Here is a 23,594-nt window from a genome sequence, read left to right as displayed (position 1 = left end):
CTTTGGGAAACCTCATCTTCTAAATCACCTCTTTTACTTATGATTGAACCTAGGTACCTAAAACAATCACTCGAGGAATCTCTTTATCGTCAAGTATCACCACTTCATCATCTCGCCCGATCATGACTAAAGTTACAAACTAGATATTCTGTCTTCGATCTACTAAGTTTAAAGCCTTTTGATTCCAAAGCTACTCTCCATGATTCTAATTTGGTATTAATCCCCACTTGGGTCTCATCAATCAACACAATATCATCCGAAAAGCATACACCGGGGGCCTCATCTTGAATGTCTTTGGTTAATTCATCCATTACCAGTAAGGCAAATAGATATGGGCTTAAAGTTGACCCTTGATGTAGCCCAACCGTTATCGGGAATTCATTACTTTGTCCCCCACCTGTTCTAACACTAGTCACCGAACCATCATACATATCCTTAACTATATCTACATATTTACTTGCAACACTTCTTTTCTCTAGTACTTGCCAAATTAACGCTCTAGGGACTCTATCATAGCTTTTTCTAGGTCAATAAATACCATATGAAGGTCTTTCCTACATTCTCTATACCTTTCCATAAGTCTCCTAATTAAGTAAATAGCCTCCGTTGTAGATCTTCCCGCATAACCCAAATTGGTTCTCCGTAACTATAGTTAAGTGTCTCAACCGGGTTTCAATTATTCTCTCCCATAATTTCATCGTATGGCTCATCAATTTAATGCCTCTATAGTTATTACAACTTTGAATATCTCCTTTATTTTTGTAAATTGGAACCACAACACTTCTCCTCCAATCATCCGGCATTTTCCCCGTGCTCATAATCTTATTAAACAACTTAGTCAACCAAACTAGTTCATGGGTTCCTAAGCTCTTCCATACTTCAATTGGGATTTCATCGGGACCTTGTGTCTTGCCGAGTTTCATCCTCCTTAAAGCTTCTTTTACTTCGGACATCGAAATTCTACGAATATAAGTTCGGACACCGGTGCCTTGGTGAAAAGTGTAATCGTCCAAACATAAGTGCTTGAAGAATGCTCATTTAGTAAACTAGAGAAATAGGTTTCCCATCTTTTCTTAATATCCTCCTCACAAACTAATACTTTACCATCTCCATTTTTAATACATCTAACATGGTCAAGATCTCTACTCTTCCTATCCCTCATCTTAGCTATCTTATAAATAGATTTTTCCCCTTCCTTTGTGCCCAACTTATTGTATAACTCTTCATACTTCCTTTCCCTTGCTTTTCCCGCAATTTTCTTAGCTTCATTTCTATCTAACCTATACCTTTGAAGATCCTCAACATCCTTAGTTCTTTGCCATGTCTTAAAACTAGCTTTTTTATTCCTAATGGCAGCTTGAACCTCACAATCCCACCACCACGTCTCTCTATAAGAATGGATCTTTCCTTTTGATTCACCTAGAACATCTTTAGCCACTTTCTTAATACACATAGCCATCTCATTCCACATTGCATTGGTATCCCCTTTAAAATCCCATTTTCCTTGTTTGACTACTTCATTAACGAAGGATTTAGAGTACTCTCCTTTCAAATTCCACCATCTTATTCTGGGATAGTTTACCTTGGACCTTTTATGTGTTCTTGGGACTAAGCACATATCCAAGACCACAAGTCTATGTTGTGCAGTTAAGCTTTCCCCCGGTATCACCTTGCAATCCTTGCACAACAATCTATCAGTCCTTCTAGTTAGGAAGAAATCTATTTGGCTTCTATGCTGTCCACTTTTAAAAGTAATTAAATGCTCATCTCTCTTTTTGAAGTAAGTATTTATAATAGATAGATCAAAAGCAGTAGCAAAATCCAAAATTGAAATCCCCTCATCATTCCTTTCTCCAAAACCATAACCTCCATGAACACTCTCATATCCTCTTTGATCTTTTCCAATATGTCCATTTAAATCACCTCCTATGATAATCTTTTCTCCTTGACGAATTCCTTGCAGTAATCCACCCATATTTTCCCAAAAATCTAGCTTCAGACTTTCATCTAGTCCTACTTGAGGTGCATATGCACAAATTATATTTACGAACTCTTTCTCCATTACAAGCTTGATAGCAATAATCCTATCACCCACTCTTTTAACATCCACCACATCATTTTTTAAATCTTTATCCACTATTATACCCACTCCATTTTTATTTGTTTTATCCCCGATACCAAAGTTTAAAGTCATCCAACTCTTTGGCTTTTTTACCCCTCCATCTAGTCTCTTGAATGCAAGCTACATTAATCCTTCTTCTCCTCATAACATCTATCAATTCTAAGCTCTTACCAGTTAGAGATCCTATGTTCCAAGATGCCAATCTAATCCTACGCTTATGCTTATGGACTAGCTTCTTTACCCGCACTCGTCCACGGCGCGGGAACCCTTGCCTACTTATCACCGCATCCGGGCGCCGATGCGACGCGTCGCTTACAGGGGACGCCCTAGCTAACCCTTGCCCACTTATCACTATACCCGGGCCATAGTGTAGCGCGCCTCGCTTTTTTGTCGGGGACGCCCTAGCATAGCTTTTATCATATAAGGTCGAATCCATGAAAAAAGGTTTGGCTAGATTTTTTCCGGTGCCGGCTGCCGACCTGACGCACCAACCCTCCTCCTTTACCCGGGCTTGGGACCGGCAGCAAAACACTGGCGGAGTTTTATTTTCTATATTCTGACAAGTATTTCTTTCAGTGCCAGATTTATAAAACATTGATGGCGATCAAAGAGGTCTATGGTACTTGAAAAGATTATAATTATATAATAATTGATCTATGGAGTGATCTGTCACTGAGGTTTTAAATAATAGGATCAGAGACTAGATTGGACACTGTTAGATCCCGAGATAATTATCTGAGCTATCTGATCCTGACCATTATTTCATAGAAGTTTCGGGTGCTATTGTTGTATCGTTCTAGGGGTAAAGCTGTGTATCTGATACTTCCTAGGCCCCACTAAAATGGGGAAGATTTGTGCATTGGGTATGAACTTTTTGTCATTGTATTGCTCTAGATCAGGCAAGCTAGCATTCTCTGATCTTGAGACTGATCAGCTGACATTCCTTCTCCAGTCCCAAGAAATAGACACCTGAACTTCATTCTCTACTCAACTTTGCACCAAGTTACTTGTACAAATAGGTTGAAATGGTGGGAGCCATTTTTGTGGGTTAATTTGTTGATGCCTGGTTTTCTATCACTTTATCTGTATGCAAGTTTATGGAAACTGATAAAAAGATGTGGAATTCTAAATAATGGAAGGGATTCAAACATGCATTTGTTGATACATATTGCTCTTACACTTGTTATCTCTTGGATTCTTAGATAGTTGAGTCTTGCTCCCTTCTACAGTTTTGAATTATGTAGGGGAGTAGGGAATGGATTCTAGAGACCGGGGGGGGGGATTTAGGTGGTTCATCGAGACTCTCTCATGTCCTTAAAGAAGTTCCAACTTTGTCACTCTTAATTATTTTCTTGTTTCAGTTGGTGACAATGTAAGTGAGTTGATCAACCTGGGTAACATGGGTCACCATCCACAGTGGAGAGGCTCTAATCAGATAGGGGAAAAAACAAAGAACATCCCAATAGTTATGTTGATATGGATAAACTAACACTAATTTATCTTTCCTCTCAAAAAAAGAAATAAAAGAAGGAAGCTAGAGCAATGGTAGGTCCCGTTGTTGAAAGGTTGACTAAAACTTCCCCTGATAGTCCATCTCCCTTCTCTGTTGCTTATCTTTCCTTCAGGGATTCTTTTGGAAATTCATCTTTTTTAGTGTTCCTGATATTTGTTTACTTTCTAGGAAGAAAGACTCAGAAATCTGCAGCACAGATTGGAAGTACCTTTTGATGGCTCTCTTTTGGAACATCAAGTAAGCATTCCACCACCATTTATCTATGAGCTTCTTTATGGCATTTATATGCTGTCACTGTTTCTTTTATGTCTTCAATTGTAGTTCAAATAGCATGGTGATTGTAATGAATGACATTTAAAACTTGGACATGATGTATCAAACTTACATAAACCCTCAAGGGGAATAGACGTTCCTTTTGCAAGGCTTGAAATTCTCATTCTGTTGGTGGGGTGTCATATGTTTCTTACTAGGTATTGATAACGCATCATAAGGTTTCTCCACTAAATCTGTTGATTTCATAAATTACTTCCAGTGCTGTAGATTTGGACAAGGCCGTAAGAGCCACTTCAACCTTGGACCTTTATTGACCAAATTGAACAAAACCAGTATTGCGGCAGCAAAACACAAGAGAACGCTCGGATTGAGAAGCTTTATTAATCATGTCAAAGTTGGGTGCCTTCCCGTTGAGTGGAGTGGCTTATTTATACATTATAGGCCGGAATTCTTATCTGATTTAAACTCCTTATTGGATTCTAGATGAAAATAGAATCTAACTGGCCTAGACTAGAAAATAGAAAGACTAACTTGAATAGGTCCTATATTTCAGATCTTTACATGGACTAGGACCTAAAATTGTCAGCCTTTTAGTAAGTTTGAACCGTGACTAAGAGAATTACTGAAGTACACCTCAGGTTGGGCAGAATTACAAAACTGCCACTGAAATTACTATCATTGAGAATCTGAGGAAAATAATATGAAAATTTAATAATTTTATTCACAGTCAATAGCAGTTTTTATAGAGTAACATTTGAGGAGAAACTAATCAGTAGTGGACCAGAAGAAAAGAACAAAGAAGAAAGAAAAAGACAGTGAAAATATCCCCTCACGAGCACTTGCGTAATCCTGAGAGAGGAAATTACCCCTGCCAACGCTCTCCCTCTAGTTGGTGTGTAGATATCAAGCATGCCCAACTTAGCCAAAATAGGGTGAAATATACATCCGAGTAACCCCTTAGTGAAGATATCAGCTAGTTGATCTCTAGACATCACAAGGGGCATACAGATTTATGCCACTCTCCAACTTCTCCTTGATGAATTCCTTATCAATGTGCACACGTTTTGTTGCTTTGTTGTCACAATAGAGCATCATAGGAAGAGGAACTGGAACATTTAGGTCTTCAAGTAGACAATGCAGCCATAGTAACTACGAATCCCTTGAGCCATTGCTCAAAACTCTACTTCGGCATTGGATCTTGCAACCACCTTCTGCTTCTTGCTGCGTTAGCTGGCTAGATTTTCACCGATAAAAGTACAATATGAGGTGGGCTTTCGAGCATGTGAGCTTTCCGAGTCAACATTTGTGTAGGCCTTGATATGGAGATGATCATGTGGTAAAAAAAGACTCCTTTACCAGGGCAGACTTCAAGTAGTGAAGAATACAGATAACAACCACTACGTGGCTGGAGTGTGGATCATGCATTAATTGACTATCCATACTAACTGTAGCAGAAATATTTGATCATGTGTGAGATAGCTGAATTAGTTTCTACACAAAGTCTCCAATAACGACCCTATCAATGGGTTTTCCATCTTTTTCTTTGACTAAAGTAGTAGCTTCCAAAGGAGTATCACAGGGATAGGCACCCAGTCTAGGACATACATCATTTGAGACAGAAATATATCCTTAGTGGAGTGAGCAACTTCAGTCCTAAGGAAGTACTGTAGCTTCCGTAGATCTTTCACTTCAAACTCATGATCATTGCTTGTAACAACTATATCATCAACATAAATAATTAAGATGGTTATTTTGGCATCTGTCCTTTTTATGAAGAGGGTATGGTCAGTATTTCTATGTTCATATGCTACTGAAACCATAGCTTTCTGAAACCTTCCAACCCACACTCGAGGGGGCTGTTTAACCAGTATAATGCACATTTAAGTTTGCGTACCTTCACTTAGAGTTTTTCTGTCAAAGAAACCTTTGGGAATCTCCATAAACCTTTTTCTTTTAACATTCCATGCAGGAAAAAATCTTCACATCTAGTTATTGTAGATCCCATCCTAAGTTCACAGCACATGAGAGTAGCACTCTAACTGTGTTTAATTTTGCAACATTTTCAAACATTCCTTGATAATCAATTCCAAATGTTCGGCGAATCCTTTAGCTACCAGTCGGGTTTAGCGCTGGTCCACAGATCTATTAATGTTCTGTTTCATTGCAAACACCCACTTACAGTCAACAGGTCTCTAGCCTAGAAGAAGAACAGCAAGTTCCCAAGTTCTATTCTTGTCAAATGCATTCATAACGAAGCACTTGTATAATCCTTCAGCCTTTGTTGTGGAATAGTATAGAAGAAAGCAAAGACACAAAACTATGATAGGAAGGTCATTTCATGCCATCATTTTGGGCAGGAGTGCCTGTGCAACTACTTTAATGAAGGATGTGATGTGGACCCACAGAAAGAACCAAGGAAGGCCCAGGGTGGTTGCTTAGTACCCTGCAATCACTGCTAGCAATCTAGGAAGTTTCGGCCAGCAGAAAGGGTATTTTGGTAACTTGAGAAGTCCTAAGCAAGCCCAATAAGGTCTAGTTTAATTCAGAATTTTAGTTGGAGTCCAATTATGTTTTCTTTTTTTTGCTAGTTAAGTCAGCCAATGACAAGTTAAGTAAGAATCTTAATCTAGTTGGTGATGTAAAAAGGGTCAGGAGGCCAAAGGAAGGCCAAAAGTTGGGACTATTAGAGATATTGAGATAACATGATGTAACATGATAAGAGGATTCCCCCTATTGTGGTTTCGTTATTGGTTTGGGTCTTTGGTTATTAGTGTCCTAGTGTCACACCCCACCCGCCGGTCTCGGTTACCCACCCGACAACCCGCGTAAGTGATCCGTCACAGGATCCACGGTTTTAGTTTATCAACAATAATAAATACAAATAAAGACAATCAAGAGCAATAATAGTTCAATTAATGAATTAAAGGATTACAGGAGTCCAAATACTCCAATAAAATAATCAATTAAAGAATAATAAATCAAAAGAATATGAGTTCAGCGGAAGCAATTCAAAAAGAGTTAAATTATTTTCTTTCCAGTTTCCTTCTCTAAAGCTAAGTAATGTTTCTCATGAATCTCTAGAAAGGGGGTCCTCCAGTTCTTCTCCATTCGTTGAGCGAACTTTCTGGCAACTTGTCTCCTCTGCCCATCAATGGGTGCGATAAGCGCATTCCATGCACTCGCAGAGCTCCCCGCACAGGCTATCTCCATTTCCCATCGCCGGTGCCACATCTTCTTCATACGGGAAGGTTCCTTCATAGGAAACCAATCCATCTTCTGACACATTTCCTCCATCTGCGCAGACTAATAAAACATATACAAATAAAGGAGTGAGTTCTAGAGAACTCAATAAGAACAATAACAATTCCCATCCATATGTCCAACAAATCAGAAATGCATATATGATATGTATGAGTGCAAAGTATGAATGTTGCTAGATCTAACTATGCAAGTCTCTAACAGTTGACATGCTTTAAGATATACACCAGCCCTCCTCTGGGTAGGTCTAGTCACTGATCCGGCAAGGACTGGTTACCTCTGTAGGGATCCTGGATAAAATGGAAAGTCCACACCTGGCTCTTAAACCATGGCTGGGGTTAAGTCAACACTCTCACCACGACCATTGGCAATGAGTACTGGCGCATCGGGGTTTCTAATCCAATGCAAGGTCATATAGGTAATATACTACATGAAGTCCAGATACATCCCCTATGGCACCAACCAACTCGGTTCAGTATCCTTCGCAACCTAGGAATGAGAATCCTCACAGACTGGCTACCGCTATTGGACTTCATTCCATAACCCTATGGTCATCCACATATTGTTGGGGTGGAATGTTCTCATGACTCCTCACGACACCCGGTCCGTTCCTTGGACGTCCATGAGCCCAACCCTAACATATGCAACCCTACCATTTATATGACTAACAGTGGACTAACGTCACATCACTGTCATCACGGGTCATCCGGTTTCAAGTCCCCTACCAAAAGGGTAGTAGCATGTGGGGTACCTAGCCATGCAACTTTAGACTCTACCTAAGTATGTCATCCAGTAGTTATGACAGTGCTTTGGAGATATCAGCAAGCATGTGTCCCATACCACAACCATCTGATATCCCAAGCTAAGATATCCCAATGGAATACCTCATCCATCAGAACCACATACTAACCATCATCAGTATATCACATTAATAACCATCATAGTATAAGTAAATACAGTGTAAACAACAGTTATATAACAAGATCAACATATGAAACATGATTACAGCAGTATATAGAACAAAAGAACAGTGAAGGAAGACACTATACTAGCATGTTCAAGCCAATTTATAAAGATAGGATTGTATGTCCTTACTTGCATATAAGTAATTCATTCGTAAAAAGAAATCCGTAAACAATTATAAAACTTTCTCTTCAAACAGAGGACACCTATACACAGGGTTACAATAAGGTATAAGTCAAATGAATCAAATTGGATCAAAACCAAAAGCCATTTGGTCACTGGAAACCAGCCGGTTGCTCGTGCCGGTCGCTTAGGTTGAGTGACCGCCACTAGTGACCGCCCCAAAAACAGAGAGTTTCAATCCAAAACTCAGGCTTCGATCATCCGTTTTCAATCCGAATTTGGATGATCATAGTCCGAATCTCAAATCTATTACTCCCATAACCACTGGGTGATAATAAACCTAACAATCATCACAAATGGATTACCCAGAAACCTTCCCTTGATCAAATCAGCCCTTTTCACGAAAGCAGGGTTTCGTTTTCGGATCTGATCTAACCAAGATCATCAAAAAGATAGACAATGTAATGGAAGGATCAAGAACAACCAAAGATGAACACTAAACTACCTTAAACATAGCAAGTGGTGAAGCATAAGTGAACAGGGAATCACTTACCTCAACCAGATCAACTATGGAAGACAGTAGAACCTTCTGGGACTCTAACAGCACTTCAGATTTGCTTTCGGCACTTCTCCGCAGCCGTTTAACCTCCAAAAACGGTAACCACGAATAAAATATTCGTAAAATAGGCGAGGGTTACTATTTATAGAAGTCAAGGGGCAAAATAGGGCAAAACCCCACAACCAGAACCAGGCGGTCGCTTGGTTCAATCGACCGCCACTTAATAACCGCCCCCATGTATTTTGCTATACAAAGTGCTTTTGCTAGGGGGTTGATGTCCAAGTACAACCTAGCCCTAAAGAAGACATGGGGGAGATTTTACCTTCATTGTGGACATCCCCAGACATCACTTGCCTTCCAGAAGTCCAACTACCAAGCAAGGCAGGCTCTTCAGTCAGAGAATCCTGATCCATGGGTTCAGGGTATGGATCAAGGACTTTTATCCGAACACTCCACAAATTTACCCAACTAGACCTTCGGGTTCTCGGAACTGCAATACGGGTCCTGGGTTAGAAATACGGGGGTTGTTACATTCCTCCCTCCTTAAAAGAAATTTCGTCCCCAAAATTACAACATACCTGAAGGTCCAAAAAGGTGAGGATACTTGGACCGGATCTCATATTCTTTTTCCCCAGATGCTTCCTCAAAAGAGTGGTTCTTCCATCTGATCTTCACCAAAGGTATAGTCCGGTTTCTCAACTGCTTATCCTTCCGATCCAAAATCTCAGCCGGTTCTTCATCATATGTTAAATCCGCTTTCAAACCTTCGGTTCATCTTTGGAGCAAGCTGCTCTGCGCTTGCCAAGCATTGCCTTAGCATAGACACATGGAAAACATCATGCACACCGACGAGACGGGAGCAGAGCCAACCGATAAGCTACTGGTCCAACCTTTTCAATAATGTCAAAGGGACCAATATACCTAGGGCTGAGCTTTCCTTTGAAATTGAAACGCATGACTCCTTTCATCGGCGAAACTTTCAAAAACGCACGCCCTAGGTATATTAGTCCCTTTGACATTATTGAAAAGGTTGGACCAGTAGCTTATCGGTTGGCTCGCCCCGTCTCTTGCTGGTGTGCATGATGTTTTCCATGTGTCTATGCTAAGGCAATGCTTGGCAAGTGCAGAGCAGTTGCTCCAGCATGAACCAGAAGGTTTGAGTGCGGATTTAACGTATGATGAAGAACCGGCTGAGATTTTGGATCGGAAGGATAAACAGTTGAGAAACCGGACTATACCTTTGGTGAAGATCAAATGGAAGAACCACTCTTTTGAGGAAGCATCTTGGGAAAAAGAAGATGAGATGCGGTCCATGTATCCTCACCTTTTTGGACCTTCAGGTACGTTGTAATTTCGGGGACGAAATTTCTTTTAAGGAGGGAGGGATGTAACAACTCCCGTATTTCTAACTTGGGATCCCTATTGCGGGTCCGAGAATCCAAAGGTCTCGGGTAAATTTGTGGAGTGTTCGGATAAAAGTCCTTGATCCATACCCTGAACCTATGGATTAGGATTCTTTGACTGAAGAGCCTGCCTTGCTTGGTAGTTGGACTTCTGGAAGGCAAGTGATGTTTGGGGATGTCCACAATGAAGGTAAAATCTCCCCCATGTCTTCTTTAGGGCTAGGTTGTACTTGGACATCAACCCCCTAGCAAAAGCACCTTTGTATAGCAAAATACATGGGGCGGTTGTTAGTGGCGGTTGATTGAACTAAGCGACCGCCTTAGTTCTGGTTGTGGGGTTTTGCCTATTTTGCCCCCTGACTTCTATAAATAGTAACCCTCGCCTATTTTATGAATATTTTATTTGTGGTTACCGTTTTTGGAGGTTAGACGGCTGCGGAGAAGTGCCGAAAGCAAATCTGAAGTGCTGTTAGAGTCCCAGAAGGTTCTACTGTCTTCCATAGTTGATCTGGTTGAGGTAAGTGATTCCCTGTTCATTTATGCTTCACCACTTGCTATGTTTAAGGTAGTTTAGTGTTCATCTTTGGTTGTTCTTGATCCTTCCATTGCATTGTCTATCTTTGTGATGATCTTGGTCAGATCAGATCCGAAAACGAAACCCTGCTTTCGTGAAAAGGGCTGATCTGATTAAAGGAAGGTTTCTGGGTAATCCATTTGTGATGATTGTTAGGTTTATTATCACCCAGTGGTTATGGGAGTAATAGATTTGAGATTCGGACTATGATCATCCAAATTCGGATTGAAAATGGATGATCAGAAGCTTGAGTTTCGGATTGAAACTCTCTATTTTTGGGGCGGTCACTAGTGGCGGTCGCTCAACCCAAGTGACCGGCACGAGCGACCGGCTGGTTTCCAGTGACCAAATGGCTATTGGTTTTGATCCGATTTATTCATTTGACTTATACCTTATTGTAACCCTGTGTATAGGTGTCCTCTGTTTGAAGAGAAAGTTTTATAATTGTTTACGGACGAATTACTTATATGCAGGTAAGGACATACAAATTTATATTTATAAATTGGTTTGAACATGCTAGTTTAGTGTCTTCCTTCACTGTTCTTTTGTTTTATATACTGCTGTAATCATGTTTCATATGCTGATCTTGTTATATGATTGTTGTTTACACTGTCTTTACTTATACTATGATGGTTATTAATGTGATATACTGATGATGGTTAGTATATGGTTCTGATGGATGAGGTATTCCATTGGGATATCTTAGCTTGGGATATCAGAAGGCTGTGGTATGGGACACATGCTCTGCGATATCTCTAGCACTACATCGCATAACTCTTGGATGACATACTTAGGTAGAGTCTAGAGTTGCATGGCTAGGTACCCCACATGCTACTACCCTTTCGGTAGGGGACTTGAAACCGGATGACTCGTGATGACAGTGATGTGACGTTGGTCCACTGTTAGTCATATAAATGGTAGGGTTGCATATGTTAGGGTTGGGCTCATGGACGTCCAAGGAATGGACCGGGTGTCATGAGGAGTCATAAGAGCATTCCACCCCAACAATATGTGGATGACCATAGGGTTATGGAATGAAGTCCAATAGCGGTAGCCAGTCTGTGGGGATTCTCATTCCTAGGTTGCGAAGGATACTGAACCGAGTTGGTTGGTGCCATAGGGGATGTATCTGGACTTCATGTAGTATGTTACCTATATGACCTTGCATTGGATTAGAAACCCCGATGCGCCAGTACTCATTGCCAATGGTCGTGGTGAGAGTGTTGACTTAACCCCAGCCATGGTTTGAGAGCCAGGTGTGGACTTTCCATTTTATCCAGGATCCCTACAGAGGTAATCAGTCCTTACCGGATCAGAGTGACTAGACCTACCCAGAGGAGGGCTGGTGTATATCTTAAAGCATGTCAACTGTTAGAGACTTGCATAGTTAGATCTAGCAGTATTCATACTTTGCACTCATACATATCATATATGCATTTCTGATTTGTTGGACATATGGATGGGAATTGTTATTGTTCTTACTGAGTTCTCTAGAACTCACTCCTTTATTTGTATATGTTTTATTAGTCTGCGCAGATGGAGGAAATGTGTCGGAAGATGGATTGGTTTCCTAGGAAGGAACCTTCCCGTATGAAGAAGATGTGGCACCGGCAATGGGAAATGGAGATAGCCTGTGCGGGAGCTCCTGCGAGTGCATGGAATGCGCTTATCGCACCCATTGATGGGCAGAGGAGACAAGTTGCCAGGCAGTTCGCTCAACGAATGGAGAAGAACTGGAGGACCCCCTTTCTAAAGATTCATTAGAAACATTACTTAGCTTTAGAGAAGGAAATTGGAAAGAAAATAATTTAACTCTTTTTGAATTGCTTCTGCTGAACTCATATTCTTTTGATTTATTATTCTTTCATTGATTATTTTATTGGAGTATTTGGACTCCTGTAATCCTTTAATTCATTAATTGAACTATTATTGCTCTTGATTGTCTTTATTTGTATTTATTATTGTTGATAGACTAAAACCGTGGATCCTGTGACGGATCACCCCCACGGGTTGTCGGGTGGGTAACCGAGACTGGCGGGTGGGGTGTGACAGAGTGGTATCAGAGTCAAGGTTTTACGAAGTCAATAATACTTAATACAAGTGTAAGATGAGCAATCTGAGTCATAGATCCAGAAGTGACTTAAAAGAACTAGAGTGAGTAATAGAAAAATCTTTCGTTAGAAACAAACTAAGAAAGTAAGTGAATCTTTCTTTTGCATAACTTACTATAAGTCAAGTGAAACACATTCTCACATTATAATTATCAAGAAAATGCATAAGAGACAATAATATAAATGCAACAAGCATAACTGTACTTCATTAATAAGATAATGCTTTACATAATTTGGAGCATGCTCTACGCTTTACAAAATAATAAGGAATGAAAATGTGCTGAATAAAAACTGCAATAAACATATCTAAACCCTAAAGTCAGTCTGTACTGAATCAAAAAGGATAAAAGCCTAAGTCTACTACTACTGTGGTGGTGGTGGTGGTGGTGCTAGACTCATCTGGCGGAGTATGTCGAGGCACTCGCTTATCTGGCCCCTCATCTCTACCTGCCCCTGCTTGAACTGGTCCATCCGAGTGAATAGACCTCTAGCCCAAGGTGGTGCGACCTCCGAAGTGTCCTGAGTCCCGGATGTGCCCCCTGTCTCAAACTGAGAAGGTGGTGGTGAGTCTGCATGATCAGCATCATCAGCCTCTACATCCATGTCCTCCGGCATGGCTGGCATCTCTGGTGAGTTTGGTCCGCCCAGTAAGTGCATCTAAGTGACCAATCTGTGACCTATCGTGCCGCCATGACCGATCGGAATAGCCTCCTCTCCCTCGAAGTCGACCCCAAAGTGCTCGAAGATCCGTGTCAGAAGTCGCCCATATCCAAGGTTCGCTCCCCTCGGATATGTCATTCGATAGATCATGGCATTCTGGATGATGTATTCCAAGTCTATCTTGTAGCGGGTGTGACACCTAGAGTAAGTGACTTTCCTACTAAGATTTAGGTTTAATTAGAAAAGTGTTAATGAGTTATATTTGAGTTTCCTTTCATAATCCTATGTCTGTTTATTGTAAATATATGTTTGCTGGTACGGTAGAATACATAGATTCTATTGCCTAGCCTTGTTCTCCAACAAATTTGTCTTCTTATCCTTCAATCTCTATTTCTTCTTCTCTCTATTTAGTATTTGTTACAGATCTTGGATTGTTTACATGGTATCAAGGCCATAATCTATTGTTGGTTTGAGAGTTGTTTAGGTTTCTCGTTTGAAGTACCGGACTGTAGTTCAATGAAGAAGATGAACTAGAGTTCCCATAAAAATTTAACATGGGAAATCTCATGTTATGATGGTATCAATTTTCTGTTTTTTCAGTCTGTAGTTTCGATCAACTTTGTGATATGCAATTTTGAGTTTTTGACGGTGAGTCAAAATCAAGAAGAAGAAGAGCTTCAGATTTGAGTTAGGGTTTGTTTCTGCAACATCCGGAAGAAGAAAAAAAGTCTCGGTATGGAGATCGTGAGAGAGAGACGACACTCTTATGATAGAGGAGAAAAAAGGGTCATGGATGTTAGATCCTTTCTGAGTTTGAGGGTTTGATCTAAGGACCAGAAATTCACATTCATTGCATTATATATATATATATATATATATATATATATATATATATATATATATATATATATATATATATATATATATATATATATATATATAAATCCCCTTCTCGGTGAGCTTTCTCCAACTTTTTTTGCTATTTTAGGTCTTGCATTTTGTTTTGAAACTGCCTGTTCGATTAGGTTTTTTGTTCAGGTTTTGGTTCAGATTCTGGTCTATTTTTGGATTCAATTCCTGGTTTGTTTCCTGATTCTGTTTTTTGGTTTTGTTCTTGATTCCTATACTTGCTTTACTTTGTGTTTCCATATTAATTAGGATTGGTTCCCACTTCGATTCCTTAAATTTAGGCTTATTCTCCTTCTAAGTTTACTCTGTGTTTCCTTTTGGGGATTTATCTAATTACATCCATGCCATTCTTGTGGTAGTTTTGTGATATTCACAGATTTTCCATTTCTTTCCTTTATTTGCCATTGTCATCCGTTTGGGATTTTATTTGTTGTTGTGATTTAAGACATTGGGATTTTATTTATGGGATCCTCTATAATGAAAATTAAGGTGATTATTAGTTGCTTTAAGTTATGGGTAATGATACACATGAGAGGGAGATTGAAGATGTCGACTGTAAGAAACTTTTTCTGGATTTTAATGGACTCAAGAGTGAGTCTGATTGTTGGAGTGCTTTCCTTGGGATAGGCTTCTATGTAGTCATTGGAGCTACACTTTTACGGAATTTTTTGTGTAAATATGGGAGCTGCGCTTTCATGAGATTTTTTTTTGTACATGCATTGGAGCTGGAATTTTATGGACTTTTATGTGGCCATTGGGGTGCTACATTTGTTGGAATTTTTTTGGTGGAATTTTTTTAGGAGCTACAATTGATGGACTTTCCTATTGCTGTTGTGTGTTGTTTTGATACCTTCATTGGGAAGGGTGTTTGATGCTCTCATTGATTGTTATCGAGACATGGATTGGGGTGCTAACTTGAATTTGTTGGTGTCTAATTGTTACATAGTTCAAGACTGGTGCTGCCTTTCAAAATTATTCTTATTTGTTCAAGCTGGAGCTTTCTTTGTGTATATTCTAGCTTGAGGGGGAGTGTTAGAGATATTGAGAATTGAGATAATATGATGTAACGCAATAGGGGGAGTCTCTTTATTATGGATTCCTTATTGTTTGGGCCTTTGGTTGTTAATGTCATAGTCTAAGTGAGTTTCGTACTAAGATTTAGGTTTAGTTAGGAAAGTGTTAGGAATTAGAGCAAATTGCACTGGCAACCCCACTTTGACGGTTGAATGGAATTTTTCCACTCTTCAAACGTGCACAAGGAGAAAACGAAAACCCTAAACTCCCGATCATGCTTAGGGTTATTGTCTTTTTTTTTTTGGGGGGGGGGGGTTAAATGAGAATAAGTCAAGGGTATAATAGTTTTTCCAATAATATAACTAACCATTCTAATAGAATAGGACCTATGTGTTTTTTAGACATAAAGTGGGGTGTCAGTGCTAAGAATCGAATACGTTATTAATATGCAAGCCCTTATTGGTTGAGCAAATAGCAAATTATCCTAGACTTTTACTATTCTCTCATTTCCTTCTTTTTTCTCCGTCAAGTCCCCCCTTTTTCCTTTTCTTTTTTCTCCTCAGAATTCAATGTTTTGAATTCTGTATTTTTACCTGTCTAATATCCTAAAAATGAACCTCACCTTTCCGGAGATATAAAAAAAAGATGTACCATAATATCAGATTGGAGAGGAAGATCAGAATTAGAGATTGATAGAAAAGCAAGGATATGGGCTCATGTGAGTAGGAAACAAAAAATATCTATTCTAGTTCCATCATCAACTATGGGTTTGAATCTAAGAGAAATTCTAGATAATGTTTGCTACCCTGAAATTTTCTTGTCTTTTTTGAATGATAAGGGGAAAAAAAGATTCTCTCCCTGCACACAATTGGGAGTTTAGGTTTTCGTTTTCTCCTTATGCATGTTTGAAGAGTATAAAAACTGGATTACAGGAGCAACTTGGTATTTTCTCCCTGCTTCCATATACATATATTACACCCCTTGTTGGATCAACACTAGTCTACACATTTAGAGCAATATTAGAATGTAAATTCAAGAATTCAATTTTATCTATATTACACCAATTCCCTTTCTGAAGCAATCATTACAGCTTCATCTTGTAAACAGGAAGAATAGAATGACCAACACCCAAAATTTTTCTTCTTAGCCAAAGACAAGAGAGGTAGAGAATTCAAGGGGATCGAATACATAATCCTTATGGCATATTACACACAGTACCATTAACAGTCACTTGGCCCACAAATATAAGCTCCTCGTTGCTTTATCTTGATGCCACTGGAAATAAGAACCACGTAATAAATTAAGTAAAAAACAATTTCCATACCCCAGGTTGAAAGGATGTGAGCAAAAGGAAGCGAGCAAAAGGTACAAATGAAGGCAATGAAAAATGAACATGGGGTAGACTTATGTAAATGTTAATAGGGTTTTCTTCCGCCTACGGAGGTTATCCGATAAAGACATTGCTGTTGGATTTTTTTTTCTCCTTAGATTTTGGTAAGGGCATTTTTGGAATTAAAGAAAAATAAAAAATGGGTTTTAACTTTTCACTAACCAGAATGGACTAATGTGTTTGATGAATTGGGTATCTGTGTTTTTTAAACATAAAGTGGGGTGTCAGTGCTTTACCACCTCCATTTTGGGGTGCCAGTGCAATTTACTCTAAGAATTATATTTGAGTTTCCTTTTATAATCCTATTTCTGTTTATTATAAATATATGTTTGCTGGTAGAGTAGAATATAAAGATTTTATCACCCAACCTTGCTCTCCATAATTCTCTCTTCTTCTTCCTCAATCTCTCTCTTCTTCTCTCTACCTAGTATTTGTTACTGATCTTGGGATTGTTTATAGGGCCCAAAATAGCCCCCTAGCCATGTGGCAACTAGGGTCGGCCGAATACCCTGAGTAATATTTTGGTCATTTTCATACCCCTCCTTATAGTCTGATGAGTCTAGTTAGATGTCTTGTACTGCCAGGAGTCAAGATCTACTCTATTATTATTATTATTATTATTATTATTATTATTACTTTAGTTGATTATGTCATGGTCAAGTTAATTAAGAGTCTAAGTTTATGTTGGAGTCCCAATTGGAATCTATCTCAAAGTAAGATTCGACAACAACAATGACAACAAGAAGCCATGCCCTAATTAAATGGGATCGGTTGCATGGATTCTTGCCTTCCAATTACCTTTGCTTAAGGCCATACTAGATATAAGCCTAAACAATGCATATCCTTTCTCACCACTTCTTATAAGGTCATCTTAGGCCTGCCCTTAGCTCTTTTAATTCCTTTAATTTGGGTTAAATTGCTTCTCTGTATAGGGGCATTTAGAGGCCTTCGTTGAACGCGACCGTGCCACCTCAAACGACTTTGTCGAAGCTTATCACTTGACAGAGCTACTCCTAGACCAGCTTTAGTATGATCATTTCTTATCTTATCCTTCTTAGTTTTGCCACTCATCCATTTTAGCATCCTTATTTCAGCCACATTGAGTTTATCTATATGATGCTTCTTAACAACTCTACACTTTGCACCATATATCATAACTGGTTATACAACAATCATATATAATTTTCTTTTGGGCTTTAAAGGAATATGTTGATCACATAAGACTCTGAATGTACTTCTTCAATCTCTATTTCATCCACCCTATTTTAATTATTTGGGGAACATCATCCTTTAAATCACCTTTATATTTATGATTATGCCTAGATACACAATTGCTTTGAGGAATCTCCTTTTCATAAAGTTTCAACACCTCATCATCTGCCCAATTAGGACTGTTGCAAATTAGATATTTTGTTTTTGTTCTACTTAGTTGGCCTTTTGATTCCAAAGTTGCTCTCTATGATTCTAGCTTGGTATTAACCCCTACTTGTGTCTCATCTATCAACATCATCAGCAAAAAACATACACTAAGGGACCTCATATTGAATATATTTGGTTAATCCATCTATTATAAGTACAAATAAATAAAATCTTAAAGTTGATCCTTGATATAATCCGATTGTAATTGAGAATTCACCACCTCGTCCTCCCACTGTTCTTACACTAGTCACTGAACCATCATACATGTCCTTAACCATTTCTACATATTTACTCGCAACATTTCTATCTCTAGTGCTTGCCAAATTAATGCTTTAGAGTCTCTATCAAAGCTTTTTCTAAGTCAATAAAGACCATATGAAGTTCTTTCATCTATATCTTTTCATAAGGTTCTAATACAGTAAATAGCTTCCATTGTAGATCTTCTCACATATAGCCAAATTGGTTCTCCATAATTGAGGTTACTTGTCTCAAATAGGTTTCAATTACCCTCTCCTCTAATTTCATAGTAGGATTCATTAGTTTGATGCCTCTATAGTTATTACGACTTTGAATATCTCCTTCATTTTTATAAATTGGAACCGTGATGCTTCTCCTCCATTCATTTGACATTTTCCTTGTGCTCGTAATCGTATTTGTTAGAAAACAAGAATTAAATAATCATAACAATAGCTGAACTAGAACAAAGAAAAGAGAGAAGAAGAAGAAGAGAAGAGAGATGAAGAACAAGTAGAAGAGGCCTGTGATTCTTGCTTAAGAGTCTAGAATCACAGAGCCCTTTAATTTATAGCTTCTAATGAATCTAATACAACTTGAGAGACAAGTAATTGTCCTCTAGAAAAAGGAAACAAAAAATTACAACTTTAGTAACTTCCTAGCTCTAAAAATAGAAAGTTCTGAAAATAGAAACTATGCTTTCTAAAAACTCCCAAAACTTATGTAGCAAGACTCCAACATTAGAAATAGAAAGTAGAATAACATCAATAGCATAATACTGTTCATGTAAACAGTAACAAACACAACAAACTTACTGTTCACGACACAAAGTTACTGTCAATTGAACAAATAGGTAGACATCTCCGTGAACAGTCAAGAGGGAGCCATGCACAACGGAAGGTTGGCATAAAAACAGATATTTTACTTTTCACGTGAATAGTGTCGTGAACAGTAAATATCCCAAGTGTATATACTTCAACATTATTAAACAGCTTGGTTAGTTGAGCTAGTTCATAGGCTCCTAATCTCTTCCATACTTCTATTGAGATTTTATCGGGACTTTGTGTCTTGCCTATTTTTGTCCTTCTTAGAGCTTGTTTTACTTTGGATCGAAATTCTTTGTATTTATGTTAAAAAATTGGTGCTATGGTGAATGATGTAATCATCTGAATCACAAATACCTGAATTATATTCATTTAGTAGACTAGAGAAGTAGGCTTCCCATCTCTTTTTGATGTCCTCATCACGTACTAATACTTTACTATCTTCACTTTTAATAATCTTACTTGGCTTAGATCCCTACTCTTCCTCTCCCTTTTAGCTATCTTATAAAAAGATTTTCTCCCTTCCTTCGAGCCTAGCTTATTATAGAAAGATTCATACTTCTTCTTCCTTGCTTCTCTTATTATTTTCTTAGCTTCATTTCTAGCCAACTTATACCTTTGTAAATCCTTTATGTCCTTAGTCCTTTTGCCATGTCTTAAAACTAGCTTTCTTATTCGTAATAGCTGCTTGAACCTCACCATTCCACCACCAAGTCCTTCTATAAGAATGGAGCTTTCCTATTGATTCTTGTATGACCTCTTTAGCCACCTTCCTTATAAACGTAGCCATCTCATTCCACATTGTATTAGTTTACCCCCTCAAATTCCCACTTTACTTGTTTGACTACTTCATTAGTGAAGGATTTCAAGCAATCTCCTTTTAAGTTCCACCATTGGGATAATTATTATTTTGTTTGGTTATTTTTGTGGTCCTTAATGGACCTCCTTTTAATTAGGGTCCAAGTTTGTTAGTTCAGTCCAAGTGTCTTTCCTTCTTTATGATTGGCTATTTAAAGGCCCCATACCCAGCATTACAATTTAGATTGGATTAGTAAAATTGAGCATTAAAGAAATTGGAGTTGTGGTTTCTGAGAAGGATCCCCACAGCTGAGTGTGAATTTTATGCTACTTGTCTTCAATCTTCTTCATCCTCAAGAGCCTGCGACAGCCTTGCAGCCTTCCCTATAGTAGCTTGAGTGTACCAGTCCACTCAATCAACAAGTGAAACCCCAGCCCCTTCCCTACCCTAACCCTTGCACAAGACACCCCACCCTTCTCTTTCCCTTGCTGCCGCAGCCCCTCACCCATTCCCCATCTTCTCTCCCACTTGCATGCCTTTCCGCTCTCAGACCCCTCTCCTTTCCCTCCTCTTTCCCTAATCTTGATCTTGCGGCAGCATAGAAACAAAGAAAGAAAAGAAAGAGAGAGAAAAGCAGAGAAGAATAGAAAGGGATCAAGAAGGAAAGAAGGAAGAAAGATCAAGAGAGAAGAAAGAAAATTCAAGAATTCAGAAAGAAAGAAAGAAGAAAGATCAAGAGGGAAGAAAGATCAAGAGGGAAGAAAGAAAATTCAAGAATTCAGGAATTTCATCTAGAATTATCCTAGATTGACCCAAGACCCAACTGCAAGTTTCCCTCTCCCTTCCGACCTAATTGTAGCTTCTCAAGCCCTTCCCATTTAGGCTCGTTAAAACCCTAACCTTCCCCACCCTTTCCCTAAATTGTGAAAACCCTAATCCATCCCATCTATGTAATTGTCTCCCCATCCCACCCCACCTTGGGTAATCTTGGGTGGTTAAACCCTTAGCTTTTCCCATCCTACCTAGGGTGCCTCTAATTGTCCCTAAGCCATAAATCTTCCTGAAACCCTTTCCAAACTAGGTTTCATTAAAACCCTAGCTATCCCTAATCCTCCCATAACCAAGATACAGTTTCGCCAGCCCATCCAAATTTTGTTAACTCAAATTTTCCCCGTTTTCTTCACCAAAACCATCCCATCTTGGTATAGATAAAACCCTAAATTCCAAAGGTTACTTAATTGATAGCTTGTTCTATTAGAGGAAGCTCCTAAAGACTGGCCCAGAACCTAGGTTACATCATTTAGGAATTCTATCTAAAGTGGGATTCCTTTAGTTTGTCCAATTTTCACTATAAGTCCAGTCCTACTCTTATTGTGTAATTTGAATCATTCTGGGTTGAAATAAGGAAGAGTCCCGATTTGGAGTGGAAGTCCTTATTTGTTTTGCTTTCAAAGTAGAGTCCAAGTATGATTCCTTCAATGTAGGCTATAAATATAGCTCAATACATGCAAACAGATCAGTTTATGTTGAATAAAATTTGATTGAAGGAGAATTTGAATGGAGATAGGGGTTTCTAGGGTAGGAAACCTTGAGGGAGCCAGGTTATTGACCGTTGTTCATTTAATTAACCTTCTTCAAGCTCTAACATGGCAAGTAAAGCGTCCCCCCACCCTATCGCTGCTCTTGTCCCCCATCGCACCTAGTCTAAAATCCCTCCCCCATCCTTGTGGCATTCCCTCTTTCTTCCCCAAACCCTAATTCCCATATCTCCTAATCCCTACAACTCCCGACCCCCTTGGAATTCCTCAATCCCTCCCCCTCCCTAACCTTTGACGCCTACCCTAAATTACTAATCAAAACTCTAAATTTTAAAACACCCTCCTCAGAACTCCCTCCCCTTTTAGGATGGGTTGCTACGGTGAGTTGCTGTGATGGTGCTGCATTGGGAAGAATGCTGCAGGAGGCTGGTGGATTTGGATCAGAATAGCTAATGCTCTGCCTTGTTGAATCTGAGGAATATGGAGGTTGAATCCTATAGAGAAAGAAAAAGAGAAGGAAAATATTCCTCTCGAGAACTGTGCTAGCACAATCCCAAGGGGGATTTTCCTTCCTTAAAATACCCCTTGTAACAAAAACTAATTACACATTGACTTGATGTGCTGCTTGGCAGCAAGCCTAGGGGCTTCACCTGGGTTCCTGAAGGCAGGGCAGCAAGTCTAGTGGGCCTAATTAGTGGCTGGATTCGCAAGGTCTAAAATAGCTAATATAACCTGAGCTATATCAACTAGTAGTCTTTGTTTGATAAGTTACCATCATTAAGTATGCATCGTTCAGAGTATAATCCTAGGTTAATGGCATAACTATGTATATTATATGTTAAATATGCACCTCTGGGCAAGCTTGGTTTTTGGTTTTGGGCAATGTTTGAAACATGGGTGGTGGGTGGGTATCGGGATCCATTTGTGACGAACTTCATAATCTGATATTGAGACTTGAGAGGTAATTGCTTAGCCTCTATGCTGCCTAGACAAAGAAAGACAAACCTTTTCTATTTTTGATGGCAGCTCTGCACTCCCTCAAGGCATTCTTCTTGTTTCTTGTTCTCCCTTTAAACTGTCTGAAAGATGTGAGCTATAGAGAATGCTCCAGGATAGAAATGAAGCCACCAGGTCCATTTCTTCTTCGGTTACATGAAAACTCTATGGATGCATCTAACTCCAAACTAGACGACGACTTAAAAGTTATGAGCTATATGAAAACTCGGTTGCAGCATCTGTTTGTGATTATATTATTTTCCATCATTGACATTGTAAAATTTGATATTAATTACCTTGAATAATGTAGTATCCTTCAAACACTGCCTTTGCATCCTACATCCTCACTAATTGGTGCTTATAGTCATCAAAATTGAATTACAATATGCCTAATGTTTGAAGGATACATATTCATTATCCCTTGGATAACCATTATAAGCCCTTTATTTGACCATTTTAATTTTGGAGAAGGAAAATAAATAAATTTCAACCTTTTTGGCAAAAGGGAAATAGTTCATAGAGATACAGACACTTATTGCTAATCCTTGGTCACTTATCCAATGAAAATTCTCTGTTGGTCAATCGTTTTTCATGCAGAAAGGGGAAGGTACGAGGATGGGTGCCTAGAAACCCTCCAAATCTCTTTTATGTTTTAGAAGTAACGCTAATCAGAAATAAGATTTTAGTATAACTATCTAGAAGTGTGCTGGATTGCAGGATGCACTTAAAAAACTGTGGAGGTTAGCTTATCCTGCGAGAGAACTCCCATCACTAAAATCGGAGCTTTGGAAGGAGATGGGTTGGCAAGGTCCAGATCCTTCAACAGATTTTAGGTATGTGGAGCACTCAAAGTAAATTTGGTCTTATGATTGCTCTTTATGAACAGGATGTTTGATATTGTTGATTTTATTT

The 23,594-nt window shown here is 39.0% G+C and overlaps 1 protein-coding gene across 1 annotated transcript in view; it reads left to right on the top strand.

The window, feature by feature from the left end:
- Positions 1–23,594, top strand: part of LOC149027856 (uncharacterized) — a 51,424-nt gene that overhangs the window by 5,249 nt on the left and 22,581 nt on the right. The window contains exons 5-6 of the mRNA XM_089143635.1: positions 3,804–3,872; positions 23,400–23,515. Of these exons, the coding sequence (XP_088999761.1) occupies positions 3,804–3,872; positions 23,400–23,515 (185 nt within the window). The remainder of the gene's footprint in view (positions 1–3,803; positions 3,873–23,399; positions 23,516–23,594) is intronic.

Source organism: Hakea prostrata, chromosome 1 (assembly GCF_041222555.1).
Source record: "Hakea prostrata isolate BN-2017 chromosome 1, UWA_Hpros_2, whole genome shotgun sequence".
In the NCBI taxonomy this organism is placed as follows: Eukaryota; Viridiplantae; Streptophyta; class Magnoliopsida; order Proteales; family Proteaceae; genus Hakea; species Hakea prostrata.
Note: the sequence above shows the minus strand (reverse complement) of the source record. Positions and strands in the feature narration are given on the sequence as shown.